This window comes from Rhinopithecus roxellana, chromosome 17 (genome assembly GCF_007565055.1).
Source record: "Rhinopithecus roxellana isolate Shanxi Qingling chromosome 17, ASM756505v1, whole genome shotgun sequence".
Classification (NCBI taxonomy): domain Eukaryota; kingdom Metazoa; phylum Chordata; class Mammalia; order Primates; family Cercopithecidae; genus Rhinopithecus; species Rhinopithecus roxellana.
Genome location: NC_044565.1, coordinates 6989409 through 7004246, shown reverse-complemented (window position 1 = coordinate 7004246; position 14838 = coordinate 6989409). Strand labels below are relative to the sequence as shown.

Genomic DNA, 14838 nt, shown 5'->3' with positions numbered 1-14838 from the left:
TATCCTTCTGAGTCTCAGCTCGTCCCCAGTCAGCCCAGAACGAGGAAACAGCAGGGTTTGGGGAGTAGCAAGAGTGCCCCTAACATTGCCGCCAGTTCCCTTTGGAAACCCTGGTCTGGAATCCCAACACACTGGCCAAGACAGCAATGTCGAGGCCGTCCTGGTCCCAGCTGCTCTGGGACTGACTCCAGCTCAGCTCAAAGGAAAGCTGTGAGCTAGGTTTTATCATCAAAGAGTCCATTCCCCTCCTCCATCCTTTTGTACAAAATTATATTTAGTTCTGCCAAAGAGATTTCTGGGTTGCCATAAATTCTCTTTGCTATCAGAACGAGATAAGGAATTGAAAAGGGGTTACATAGAGGGCAGACTTCAAAGGGGGCAAATAAAATAGTCTGAAATCACCTCTACCCTCTGAATTCCTCCAGGCAACAGCTTTATGATTCTGGTCTCTACCGATATTTAGAATATTTACCAATATTTCAAGGCGTGGAGGGAGCTAGAGAACCCCATAGCCAGTCAACATGGGCCTGCGCTTTCTGACAACTTCTTAAAAATAGGACCACTTGGAAGGATATGTGGGTGTAGAGGAGATGGAATTCATAGCAAGGATATTTTATGATGAAGAGTCTTAAAAACAGAGAAGTAGATAAGAGGGCACGGTTAGGCCCTGATGCAGTTTCCACCCCATGGCTTCTGTGGTTTTGTTTCTAAGAAGGCTTGCAAGCTTCTTGGCTTTTTGGAAGAAACTATGTATTTAAGCAATTGGAGCAAAGAGTTTTGTAGGGCTGTTGGGAAAGTTTATGGTGCCACAGTCTTGGTGAGAGCTATGCTGAAGAAAGTCTTACCAGTCTTTCCAGGAAGACCAGCTTTCATGGGAGGAAGCCTCAGGCATCTGTTCTGATGTCCGATTCAGAAGCCTCTACCCCATTGGGAAGACATTAGGTGACTGAGGGGAGATGAAGATTAAAATCTTAGAGTACAAGGGAGTGAGGCTGATGAATTTCATTTATAAGAGCAATGTGGGGGCTACTTCTTATGCGATAGAGCCCCGTGGGGGCACCTGTGGACCACATTAAGTTGTGTTGTAAGGGGAGTATATGCTCTGGAACTCTGCCTGCTACTCTGCTAGGCTCAAGAGGCAGCAGGTTCAGGTAATAGAAAGAGAAGGGACAGGATGAGGGCGGGGAGAGGGGGAGCGCGGGGCCGCAGGCTGCCAGGCCAGAAGCAGCCCTGCAGGGCAGGAGGCCAGCATCAGCAAACAGGTGACCTGAGAGCCAAGACCACCTCCCACTGCTCCCCACCCTGATCATGGCAGACACAAGCTGCCTCAGAATCCTTCTCAACACTGGGTGCCAGGAAGCCCCTACCAGTCAATCAAGTAGTCAGGTGAATCCAGTTTACAAGCTGAAATCTAAACTAGTTCCTTATGTGACAGGCAGGAAGATGTGGTTCAGAGAATTAAGTGGCTACCTTTCATCCAGGGTCTGGCCTGGATCTAGAGTTCCCTTTCTCTCTCTCTCTCTCTCACGGAGGAGGAAGTAGGGAGGGAAGAGAAAAGAAGGAAGCAGGCCTGAATCTGCCACCCTCTTCCATCACTCCCTCCCTCACCACCTGTCCCTGCCCTATGCTCCTCCTGCTCTCACAGACTTCCTGTCACTCCTTGGCACTCTTGCCTAGCCAGTGCTTTATCTCAGGGCCAAGGGGGCTGAGTTTGAGGGTCTATTGTGTTGTATTCTTCACAGAAAGCTCAGATTTTATCTCAGTATAGCTTCTGCATATTTCTCCCTCTACATCTAAATATCTTAAAAATCCTCTTTTCCCCTCCTGTGTTTCCAACCCTTCATTTGTTCCCTTGATGACCTTGTGTCAGGTGAACTGAGCCCACCTGTGGAATGCTAGTGGGTTTCACCCCATTTGGTCCAGCACCAAGCACAGCTGGACACTGCAGGAATAGTCAGACGAATTAGAAGGTGGTGTTCCGGTTTACCAAAACATGCGCACAGTTTTAAACAATGAGCACTGATGGCTTTTATTCTGTAGGAGTTCACTGGCATATAACCATTTCTAGAATGTGTCCATTGCACTAATCAATGTCCACCTGTAGCATGAAACCCTGGCTCTGAATTATACAGATAACCTCATAGAAATTGTAATAAGGTACCTCCAGCTATGTTTTTTTTTTTTTTCCAATTTTGCATTTGAAGAAACTGACACAGTGCACATACTAGCCTTATCTAAGGGCATTCAGAAAACCAGCCACAGAAGCAGTATAAGGACCCCAGGCCCTCTGATTCCCAGGCCCTTCCCTCTAGAGGAAGCGCAGAAGTTGAGTGTGCCTGATTTTGTTCATTGACCCCTTGGGCTTGGCTCCAAATGCCTATCCCAGCCTATGTCCCTTCTTGATTTAGTGCCTGGCCTTGCTAATTTAGCATTCTGGCTTTCTGCTATATACCCAAGTGCTTAGAAAAGTGTCTAGAACATAGTACTTACTCAATAAGTATTTAGCAAATGAACATTGTCTTTGAGGAATCTCCAGAAAGAGAGAGAAAGAGGAGGTAGTCACTGTAGTATTGGCAACTTGCAGGATTTCATGAGGCCTTCCTTCCCTTCTGTCGTGACCAGGCACCCCTTGAAGGGGCTGAGGTATGAAGGACCTGGGGGGGACTGATGGGCGGAAAGTTGGACAAGCAGTACCATAGAGGAGATGAATTTGGTAAGTTGGTTGACAGGGGCTCACAGTGGCCCACACAAGTTTTGGGAAGAAAAAACAGCCCCCAAAATGGAAGAGGCAGAAGGCATTTGGGTAAAACAGTCATAGTCCAACATAATGGTTCTTAGCCAGCAGCGATTTTGCCCCTACTACCTCCTGCTGAGGACATATGGTAATGTCTGGAGACATTTTTGTTGTCACATTGGGTGAAAACTGCTGCTGGTATCTACTGGATGGAGGCCAGAAATGCTGCTAAATATCCTACAATGCACAGGACAGCCCCTTGCAGCAAAGAATTGTGCAGCCTAACATGCCAATATTGCTGAGACTGAGAAACTCTGTAAACATTACCAAGAACTAGGATGAGCAAATAACTCATTATTCTAGTTGGAGCATTTTGAGAGTGAAATGGGCATAATTAATAAATATGCTGGGATAGTGGTCATCACCTGGGTACATCTTGGCAAACCAAGGTGTACTGTCACCTTGCCAAGAATCTCGGGGTGAAGGAGAGTCTGGTTGGGGCCTGCAGGACACAGGAGCAATAGAAGAGGGGCAAGGGCAAGGGATCATGCTTATGTTCATTGTTATATGTAGTAGATGGGGAGATGCTCGCCAGGTCAGGTGGGGCCTCCAGAATGGGAAAGTGATTTCTCGACATAGAGGAGAAGCAGAGCTGGGAAATGAGGTCTTTACAGAGCTGATTTGGTATCACCAAGGTTGGAGTATGACCCACAAGCCATAGAGAAACAGAGAGATTGGTGTCTGTTTTGCTAAAAATGGTTCTTTTCAAAATAGCATTGACAGATATGTGGCTCATGGTCATGTAAAAGTGAAATATCTCTGCCACATCTCCTTCCAGGTTGGGGTTAGCCAATCGGTTTCCTGTACCTTGCAACTCTGATAGATTGCATCCACTTGGAAGGCCCCCCTACTCAGTGGGAAATGGTTTAGTGGTTGATTAGCAATGTCTGTCACAGGCCCCCTCCAAAAAATAGTGATGAGTTAGTGGGCCACATGCATGCCATCCCTTCATAGGGTCTTATTCTTGGTACTCCTCAGAGCCAGGAATGAAAGGGATGAGCTCGGAGTCAAGTGGCCTCAAATGTATTTATGGAGGCCAGCTGTACCCACTGCTCTGCAGGCTGCTGTCGGGGATAACAAAGAACAGATGACATAGCCTCAGCCTCCAATACCAGGACATTCTTGTGGATTAATAAGATAACAATCATGTAAACAAAACCACTGGAGAACAGGGAACAGTGTGAGACTGCAGTAACAAGTGCTCCCTGCATGGTGGAGCCTCTGTCCTGCAGAAGACCAGACAGAGGTGACAAGAACTTGGGCTCAGAGGAGGAGGGGCAGGAGGAAGTGGGTTTGGAGAATGACTGTAGAGAGGGTGGGAATGGCATGGGGGAAGACAGCCTCAGGAGAGTGAGATGATACATATGGGAGCCCCCACGGCCCAACTGATGACTCTTTGCTGTATTTTTTCAGGGCGAGAGATGGTGGGGCCCACGCTGCCCGGATACCCACCCCACATCCCCACCAGCGGACAGGGCAGCTATGCCTCCTCTGCCATCGCAGGCATGGTGGCAGGTAAGGAGAGGGCTGGCAGGGAGGGGAGCACTGCACAGAGGAAGTATTGGAGCAAGGTGGGACACGAGGGGCAAGAGGCATACTGTGCCCTATTCATAGACTTCCCGAAGGGCACTGAAGGATGGACCAAAGGGGGCATCTTCTTGCAAATGCCTGGAGACAATATCCCAGTGCAGTCCTGACTCCCTATTTAACTCGCCCCAGCTTGGCCTCCTTCTTCCCAGGCCTGCCACGTTACCCTCCATGATGAAAAGGGAGGGGCTGAGACAGACCTGTGTTCAAATCCAAGCTCCACCACTTCTTCCGGTGAATCAGTGAGCATAAATGGAGAGCACTTCAAGGGCCCCAAAACGCTGTGAGTGGAAGATGAGCCCTACCCTCAAGCAGTGCTGGTCTCCTGGTGATTTAACTCTGATGAATCCGTTTTCCCCTTCTGTAAAATCTGAATCGGAAGGGTATTGATGATGATGATAATGATGATGATGATGACCATGATGATGAAATATATGCTTCACATCTCACTCTCTCTCAACCCTGCATGGATAGGACCTGGGTTCTAGGTACTCTAAGAGTACTATAGAGGATGAAATGAGCCTGGAGTAGCTCTCCATCCTCATTTGAACTGTCCTGGAACCTGCCTCCCAGTCATTTGGGTTTCTTTGTCTGCCAGTCATCATCCAATGGTGATTCAAGGTGACAAGATCTGAACAAACGAAGATAATGGGAGTTTCCTTGGGCAAGTCTCAATTGTTTAGGAGCTATATAGGAAAGACTTTGGGATGGATGAGACATAATTGAGCCATTTTCACTGGTCAAAAAGGCCTGGGACCTGGAATTTCTGGAAAGAGATCTGAACACAAGGCATCTGTGACCCCCATGCCAGCCCTAGGCCAGCCTCTCTGGCTCTGACCCCAGAGACTTGGCATATTTACCTAGGCCTGCTTCCCTTCCTTGCCGGCAGGAGTTAATCTTTGCCAGCCACCCACTCTGGGCACCCTATGCAGAGGCAGGTGGGCTGGGATCTCCTGGGCAGAGGGAAGGGAGGGAGAGAAAGAAGGAGGGAAAAAGGCTCTGTGCTCCCTGGGAACCTGCTGAGCTGGCACTTGTTGCTGCCTGGTTACCGTGGCGATGTGCTTAATGCAGCGTTGAAAATACAGAATACTGACTCCTCTCTCCCTCCTGGCCCCGGACTCCCTCCCTCCCTCCCTTCCTCTTCTGGAGCGTGAAATGAGATTGGTCAAGATAAAAAAGGAAAAGATTCGGTTATTTTTTTAAGAGTGTGGATAATGGGGCCTCTCAATCAAAATCCCAGGCTCCAGTCGGCTCCCCCCATTCCCCTTCCAACCCCTCCACCTTCCCCTGCCGCTTGCTTAGAGGAGGAGGAAGAAACATAAAGCACAAGGCTTTTCTCTTAATTATGAATCATTCCCTGAGGGCAGGCCCAGGGCAAGGGGTTCCTGGGGCCCAGAGTCTGACCTGTGAGGTAGCTGGCAGGCTTGGGCCTCTCATCAAAGTCCCCCAGGTTGTTTCCAGAAAGAATCCTGAGTGGGTGCTGTGAAAAAGAAAAAGAAAAAAAATAGCACAACTAGGACACTGACTGCAAGTAAAATCCACAAAGGAGAGACCTTGTCCTACACAGTTGGGCTCCCAGTGAGTTCCATGAAAATCAGTTTTTAGAAAATGCAGCACTATTTAAATGAATCATTTGGTTCCTAGGAATAGCATTGCGCAAATGAATTCTTAAGGAATTTTTTTTTGTGGAAAAAGTATATGTCCATCTCTTACCACCGCCTGCAATCTCCCAGTTGATCGAATGGGGATTCCTGCAATTAAAGTGAATAAACCTTCATCGAGCACCTACTGCATGCATGTTAGGTATATGATAAATGCTTAAAGCAAGGCATGCCAAAGACATTCTTCAATCGATTATGAAAGGAAGGATCACTTATTATGTACTTGTGCAGGTCTAGCCATTCAAATATGTGTAACTTTATTTCTAATTTTACCCTGACCATAAGACTGAGAGGCTAATACTATCGCAGTTTAAGGAATAACTGAAGCAAAAGCAAAGTAGTGTGCTCAGGGTCATAATCATACTCAGTGGCTGAGTTGTGCAAACACGGGTTTTTCAATTTCACGTCTAAGGCTCTTTCCACTACATCATAGTGCCTCCTACCATACCAGAAATAAAGACACAGGCTACAAGAGAGGAGCACAGGAAAAGGGCTAGGACAGATTTCCCTTGTCTATTCACCTTCTATTTCTCTTTTATTTTGTTTTATTTTATTTTATTTTATTTTATTTTATTTTATTTTTTGTTCTGACTCCATTAACAGCCAATGATTCTTAACCAGTTCTAGAGCAGAACCAGCAGCTCCAGATATATGGATCCATCCAGTCATCTATCTTTCCACTCATTCATCTTCCCATACATTTTTCCACATATCCATGCATTTTCCCATCTATCTTTCCATCTTTCGTCATCCATCCTGTCATCCTCCACCTTTCCACCAATCCTTCCATCTTTCCATCCATCTTTTTTTTTTTTTTGGAGACAGAGTCTTGCTCTGTTGCCCAGGCTGGAGTATAGTGGCATGATCTTATCTCACTGTAACTTCTGCCTCCTAGGTTCAAGCGATTCTCCTGCCTCAGCCCCCCGCACCTCCCAGTAGCTGGGACTACAGGGACCCACCACCACGCCTGGCTAATTTTTGTATTTTTAGTAGAGACAGGGTTTCACCATGTTGGCCAAGCTGGTCTCAAACTCCTGGCCTCAGGCAATCTGCCCGCCTTTGCCTCCCAAAGTGCTAGGATTACATGAGCCACCGTGCCTGGCCCCTCCATCCATCTTTGAATTCATCTATCTTTCCAGTTATCTATCATCCATCTTTCCATCCATCCATCTTTCCATCAATCTTTTTATTTTTCCATCCATATTCATTCATCCATTCATCTTTTCACAGAACTATCCTTTAATCTATCTTTCCATCCATCCTTTCATCATCCATTCTTCCAGCCATCCATCCTCTCATACATCCATCTTTCATCTCCTTTTCAATCTATTCCTCCATTAATCTATCCATCTTTCTACACATACATCCTTTTATCTATCTGTCTTTCTATCCATCTTTCCACCCATCCATCCTTCCATCATTCACACTTTCATTCATCCTTGCATCCTTCCATCCATTCATTCACCACTTTTTCACTTAACAAATACTGGTTGAAGGTCTACTGTATGGGATGCTGGGGATACAGCAGTGAATAAGTCAGATTCCTTTATTGCTGGAGCTTATAACATAATGGTGAAGAGAAATGGACAGTAAATAAGTCAACGAATGAATAAACATAATAATTTATTGCCTGTGAAGACAATAAAATGGGATGATGTAATAAAGAGCCACAGGGAGAGGAGATAACTACTTTAGATTGGGTTGTCAGGGGAGGCCTCTCTGAGAAGGTGTTCAAAGTGACCATCCAAGTGATAAACTGGGGCAGACCATCCCTGGCCCAAAGAACAGCAAGTGCAAAGGGCCTAAGGCAGGAACTAGTTTAGCATGGTAGCAAGTAATTGCCAGTGGCTGGGTCGAGTTTGAAAAGGCGACTCTGATTTCTAGGAAAATGAATTGTACACAGTCAAGAGAGAAAGCACAGACCAGTTAGGGGACAGTTTCAGTAGTTCTTGCAAGAGATGACAGTGGCTTGAGCTAGGGAATTAGCAGTGAAGGAGGAAAAAAGAGACCCTGAAAATATATTTTGGTTGCAAAGCCAGCAAACCTTGCTGGTGGATTGGCTGTCGGGATGAGAAAATAGAGGAAACAAGGATCATTTGTAGGTTTGGGACATGGATGATGGTGGCAAGTACATATATGGGAGACCAGGAGGGAAAGTGATATAGTAGATGGCAAGTGGAAATCAAGAGTTTTTTGGGCCATGTTAGGATTGAGATGCTTACTAAATACCCAGTTTTATAATAAGTTTGTAGGTATATCATGTATGTCTGAAGCCAGGAAAGAATCCTGACTGGAGTATAAATTTCAGCCATTGCACAAAGCTGTCATTTAATGATAAGACTACTAGAAACCAAGCCTGGGGTTCTTCAACAATTTAGAGCTCAACAGAGAAGGAACAGCAAGGAGAATGAGTAGGAAAGACAACTGAGTTACAAAGCAAACAGAAGACTGGTCATCACAAACCCAAAGGCATGGAGAGAGAGATGAGCTAAACGGTCAAGGGAATTGTGGATATAGAAGCGACCATTGGTATGATGGAGTTAGAGACTGTGGGGACTTGAGGGGATCAGAGTTGGCCTGATGGGAAGGGATAAGAAGGTGAAGGCAGAGACCATGGGGCAGAGAAAGGCACTGGTAACTAGAGAGGAATGTGGAGATAGGAAGGGGATTTTTTAAAGACAGAAGATAGCAGAGTATGTTTGCAGGGTGAAGGGAGAGACTGATGAAACAGAAAATGGGATCGTTGGAGCCGCCAAATCCTTGGAAAGGTGAGTAGGGTAGAATGCAGAGCAGAGAAGCAGGGTTGGCCTTTCACTGGGGCAGAGACATTTCGTCTGCTGTGACTGCAGGCAGGTAGGCACATCTGGTGACAGGCAGATGCCACACCTAGGTGTGTACCACCTACCGAGCCTCATCCCCTGCCCCAGGTTCCATGTGACTGAGGTACTCGGTAAATGGTAGTTAAATACATAAATAAGTGGGTGAGTGAGTGAATGCATGAATGAGTGACAAAATGAGAGGGTAAACAACATTGTGTTTTCCACTTCTCTCCCTTGTCCTTTAGAGCTTGCTGTGTTTGCCATTGGGTAGGGTGTGGTAAAAGGTGCTAGGGCCCTTGCTGTGTGGCCAATAGAGGATCGGCTAAAACCCGGGAGACCTGGGCTAAGCAGAGGGCACTTGGCACTGGAAGATGCAAGAGAGAGCACCGGTGTGGAAGGACGAGGCCAGGGTTCTAGTTCAGGCTTTCACTGAACACGTGGCCTTGGCCAAATGTCTTTACTTCCCTATGTAACAGATGTGTTATCTGTTAAATAGATGTTTAGAGTAGATTATTTCTTAGTTTTTCATCTGTTAAATAGATGTTTAGATTCAATTATTTCTTAGGGTATTTTTTGTTTTTTGTTTGTGCTTTGCTTTTTTACTTCTTTACCCCCTTCCTTTTTTTACTCATATTTTTTGCTTGATTTACGTTAGACTTAGTCTCTGCCCCTAAGGAACTTTCTTACTGTGTTCTTATCTGTCATTGACTTCCTAGACAAGGAAAGGATCCAGTAGCCTTTCTCTGCTTCAGGCTCCTCCTCTTCATCTCTCTTCTTCCTGTATAAACACCTACTTGTCTGGCAATAAAGCAGCTCCCACTAACCCCAACCCAGGCCTTAAGACTGATTGAATGACTGATTTAAGCCTTCATTGAGCTTTATTTTCACACCTGTTTAATGGGAAAATAATAAAAGCTTACATTTATTGAGGTCTCCCTATATATTTGAAGCATGGTGCTAAGCATTTAATACATATTTTCTCATTTAATTCTCATTAAACAAAATGAGATAGGGATAATTATTTGGCCCACTTTATAGATGAGGAAACCAAGCCTCACCTGTAAGTCACTCACTCAGAGAGGCTAAGTGGCTTGTCCAAGGTTACAGAACCAGGAAATGGGAAGTAAGGATTTGACTCTAGACAGGTCAGTTCCAGAGTCAGGCAGTTTCGAGCAACCCCTCCAGAGAGTCTGAGAAGGAGACTTAGAACCACGTTGCTCACAATCGTAGGTGAGTTTCTGAAAGGCTGGGTGGACATTCATTGAGTCTCAGGATTGGCAGGAATCTAGCTTTGTAAATGGAATTATCTTGTAAGTGAATAAAGGGATTATCTGCAATTTAGAGTCGAGAGCCCTAAGGTCGAGTTCTACTCTGACACTTAACAACAATGTGATTTGAGGCAAACTACTTAATCATGCTGCACTCCGGTTTCCTTTTCTATAAATTGGTATCCATGAGTACCTCATAGGGTAGTGTGAGAATAAAAGATCATAATATGTGGGAAAGTGCTTTACAAACTTTAAGCTCTACACCAAGCACTGGTAGTAGCTGTGGTGGTCAACTTGACTTTGTTTTTGTTATGTCAGGGAATTCTTAACTAATTTCATCTGTAAATAATTCCTTTGGAAAAGTCAAGAATCTATTAATAGAAGGAGGTGATCTGATTTACTTTGCATAAATTTATACATTGAGTTTGCTTAAAGTGGCAGACTCAGGATGGAACAACAAACTACTCCAAGTCCCAGGACGCAGCTTCCCGGGAGGTGGGTGCCCTCTGGGTCTCTCCCTCCTGTCCCATCCTTAACCCTCACACCTCCCCTCAGCCCCCCATGCATACACACATACTCATACCTATGGAGGCTAAAAGGTTCATATACACAGATTTCCTCTTTGGCGCCTAACCCCATACCCCTGCTGTGGGGCCCTCCCAGAAGAGCCCTCCTGCAGAAGGTCCAGGCAGGAGAAGGAGCAGTTAGTCCCTGGGCCCTAGAGTCACAACACAGTTTCCTAATTCCACCAAACCCTCCAGCTCTGGGAGCTTCCGCAGATGGCAGAGCCTCAGTTTCTTCATCTGGAAAATGGGGGTAGTTATAACATCTACCTTCTGGGCCTCCTGGGAGGGCTGTAGTGTGTCAAACCAGTGCCTCCAGTACCTACGGAAAAGGACACTGCCCCAAATTATCCAGACTGATGGGTTCCAAAAGGGATGATAGAGGGACCTTCTGAGCTCCACTGTCCCTGCCATGGCTCCAACTGTCTCCCCGACCATTCCTGAGCTTGCCCATTGCCAGCCCTGCAGACCTCCCCACACCCCAGCCCTGCACTGGTGCCCTTCACCTCACAGGCCTCTCCCCTGTGTGCCTCCAACAGGAAGTGAATACTCTGGCAATGCCTATGGCCACACCCCCTACTCCTCCTACAGCGAGGCCTGGCGCTTCCCCAACTCCAGCTTGCTGAGTAAGTCCCTGGGGCCGCCCAGGCCTTTGCTGGGCAGGATGGATGGTGTGGTGGGGGGCAAGGGTGGGTCAAAGGTTACCTGAAAGCTGGGAGGCCTCAGATTATACAGACAGCCTGGGAGGTGGTGTTGTTTGTAATGGAAGAAGGCAGCAGGAGGGCAGTGTACCTGGTTGTTTGGGGAAAGAGGGCAGAAGTCCAGAGGCTCGCAGGCATTGGTTTCCCTCCTGCTTCTTAAGGCCATGTCTTTTAAATCTTTGTTTTGTGTGAGATTCAGGGCTCAGGCCTTGAAGGGGAGGGCAGGGGAGGACTTGAGAAAAGCCTAAGAGAGGACCTCCTGCCTCCACGGCTTACAGTCCCACAGTGCAGACACTGACGCCAGGCAACCCGCCAGAATGCAACTGCTCTCCTTCCTGGGAGCTGATTTCAAGAACGTCATCCTGTTGCCCCCATTAACCATCTAAGTGGCTCCGAAATACTCATGATTCAGCACCAAACCCTTACACAGAAATCCTTTGTTCCACCACATTCCCCATATTTAGCCTGATATGTTGGCAGTATTCAGGGTCAAAGTCCAGAGAGTGAGCTTCAGTGAGCTTTCAGGCTTCTCTTCACCCCTCTCTTGTCCTGGAGTCCTGGACTGGGAAGATAAGCTTTCCAGCAAAGCAAAACCCCACCAACGGGGACTTGAGGGATCCCACTAGAGCCTCCCTGAGTGGTGGCCTTGGGGGTATCAGAGCAAACCTGAGCCAGACAGAAGCAGCGACCCAAGGATGGCCAACCCCACAGGCACCATTGCAGGCTGGGAACTATCCATTCCCCAAGACCCCCACTCTTCCCATTACCTCCTTGTATTCCAGAAATAACTTGAAAGGTGGCAGACCTGGGTCCTGTTTGCCAGATGAGTTCAACTCCAACCCACCTTTCCATTCAATTTAACCAGAAAAGATGAGGGCAATGAGACATACCAGGGTTCAGGCACCTTCCCACTGAGCCTCCCCAGGCTGCCGATCCTGCAGGTAGGCAGAGCCTCACCTTAAGGGCCGTCAAGCCCAGACCCCCTTTGACCCCACAGCAGTCTAATCTCTCTGGGTCTTAAGAGAGAAGGCTCTCTGTCCTGGCACTGTTTGGGCAAGGCTAGGGAGGATCCGGATGACCCCTCAGTGCACTTGATTCTTTGGGGTTCCACATGCAGTTGTTTTCTATTGCCCTCTCCCTGCAATGAGGGTGTTGAAGGTCAGAGCAGCCATAGGGGGAAGGGGCAAGAAGCCACTGTTCTCATTCTGGCCAGAAATTCAAAGGTGAGGCCAGAGAAGGAGGAAATAGGGCTGGAGAGGAGTTAATCTTTGATGATCAGATAGGCCAGAGAAATGAATGATTAACTTGTGTTGTCTTAAAGGTCAGCAGATGCAGGGAAGGCTATGGTGCAATTTTCCTTTCTGACCAGCAGTGTTGTTGTTATTTTTTTTTTAATGTGTCCAGGTTCCCCATATTATTACAGTTCCACATCAAGGCCGAGCGCACCGCCCACCACTGCCACGGCCTTTGACCATCTGTAGTTACCATGGGGACAGTGGGAGCGACTGAGCAACAGGAGGACTCGGCCTGGGACAGGCCCCAGAGAGTCACACAAAGGATCTTTATTTATTACATGAAAAATAACCACAAGTCCAGCATTGCGGCACACTCCCTGTGTGGTTAATTTAATGAACCATGAAAGACAGGATGACCTTGGAGAAGGCCAAACTGTCCTCCAAGACTCCTTAATGAGGGGCAGGAGTCCCAGGGAAAGAGAACCATGCCATGCTGAAAAAGACAAAATTGAAGAAGAAACGTAGCCCCCAGCTGGTACCCACCAAAGGAGAGAAGAAGGAATAGCCAAGGAACTTGGGGGGATGGTGAATGGTTCCTGCCTGGGCCCAAGGGGTACACAGGGCACCTCCATGGCTCCATTGTTAGCACAACTCTAGCAATTATGGACCATAAGCACTTCCCTCCAGCCCACAAGTCACAGCCTGGTGCTGAGGCTCTCCTCACCAGCCACCCAGGGAGTAGTCACCTCCCTTAGCCTCCCGCCTGGCCCACACGGAGGCTCTAACTGTCCTCTTTCTCCACACCATTTGCTTGGCTCTTTCTACACCTCCCACTTGGGCATGGGCTGGCTGAAGGCTGGGGCGAGTCCCTCAGAAATTCCACCAGGCTGTCAGCTGACTTCTTTTGCCTGCTGCTGTGAAGGTACAGCACCACCCCAGGTCCTCCTGCAGTGGGGCATCCCCTTAGCAGCTGCCGTCAGCTGGACCAGCCCCAGGCAGCTTAAAACAGACATTCCACAGGGCCTGGGCGCCTGGGAGGTGAGGCGTGGTGTGCAGCTTCACCCAGGGCAGAGCAAGGCAGAATTGCAGGAAACCCGCTTCCCCTTCCCGACAGCTCCTGCCAAGCCAAATGTGCTTCCTGCAGCTCACGCCCACCAGCTACTGAAGAGACCCAAGGCACCCCCTGAAACCAACAATACAGGGTCCCTCTGTGCTCCCCAGCAGCTCCTGCCCCCAAGGCCTGACTGTATATACTGTAAATGAAACTTTGTTTGGGTCAAGCTTCCTTCTTTCCACCCCCAGACTTTGGCCTCTGAGTGAAATGTCTCTCTTTGCCATGTGGGGCTTCTCTCCTTGATGCTTCTTTCTTTTTTTTAAAGACAACCTGCCATTACCACATGACTCAATAAACCATTGCTCTTCATCTCAGGCTTTGGGGTTGGCTGGGGAAGGAGGCACCTTGGGGCTGGGCTTTCTCCCAAGAGCATCAGAGCTGAGTAGCCAACAAACTCACTTTGGGGCTGTGGGTTGGAAGGGACCATCTAATGCCCCACAGCTCTGGCTTGGCCTTCTTCCTCTGCCTTTAATTCATGTTGAATGCTAGGTACCTCATTCATCCCAAGTTCTTCGACACTGAGTAAATGCAAGGATAGCACAGTGTCAAGCCAGCCATAGACTCCCCGCAAGGAGTTGCTGTTGTTATTAACAGGAAGCCAGAGAATCAGCAGGGCAGGTTAGTGAAGGATCTGGGAATAGCTATGACTACAGCCTGCATAAACAACTCTGAAGGAAGAGAGAAGACTGGGCTCTCTTGTGTGCAAGGCACAATATGGAGGGCTTCATATAAATTAAGTTGAAATTAACCCTGTTTTACACACAGCTTCATTTTACATATGAGGAAACTGAGGCTTTGAAAAAAATGAAATGACTTGCCAAAGATAAGAAGTAGTAGATTCAACCAAGTCCTCTTACTCTAAGCCCAACACTTGTACCCAAAACCCCAGAGTCCTCATCAGGGATGCCAAAGGGTTCTAGACCCAATGGAGGTTCTGGGGCTGCCAGTGGGGATTTAATTTCTTTTGATTTGCTTAAGATTTGACCTGACTGAATGGAGAGGTACAGTGTGGTGGGGCCAGGACAAGGTGAGGGAGCTATAGAGACTTAGGACTTTAGGCCAACCCCCTCCAGGAAATTTGGGAAATGCAATGTGA

General features: G+C 47.5%; 1 protein-coding gene across 6 annotated transcripts in view; it reads left to right on the top strand.

Annotated features, from left to right (window-relative positions):
* Positions 1 to 14051, top strand: part of PAX8 (paired box 8) — a 61472-nt gene extending 47421 nt beyond the window's left edge. For 5 of the 6 annotated variants that reach the window (XM_010366036.1, XM_010366040.1, XM_010366039.1 and 2 more), the window contains 3 exons: positions 4208 to 4309; positions 11232 to 11318; positions 12798 to 14051. In XM_010366036.1, coding sequence (XP_010364338.1) covers positions 4208 to 4309; positions 11232 to 11318; positions 12798 to 12874 — 266 coding nt within the window. In that variant the 3' untranslated portion in view covers positions 12875 to 14051. The remainder of the gene's footprint in view (positions 1 to 4207; positions 4310 to 11231; positions 11319 to 12797) is intronic. The other variant, XM_010366041.1, reaches the window with a different exon arrangement.
* Positions 14052 to 14838: the final 787 nt, after the last annotated feature.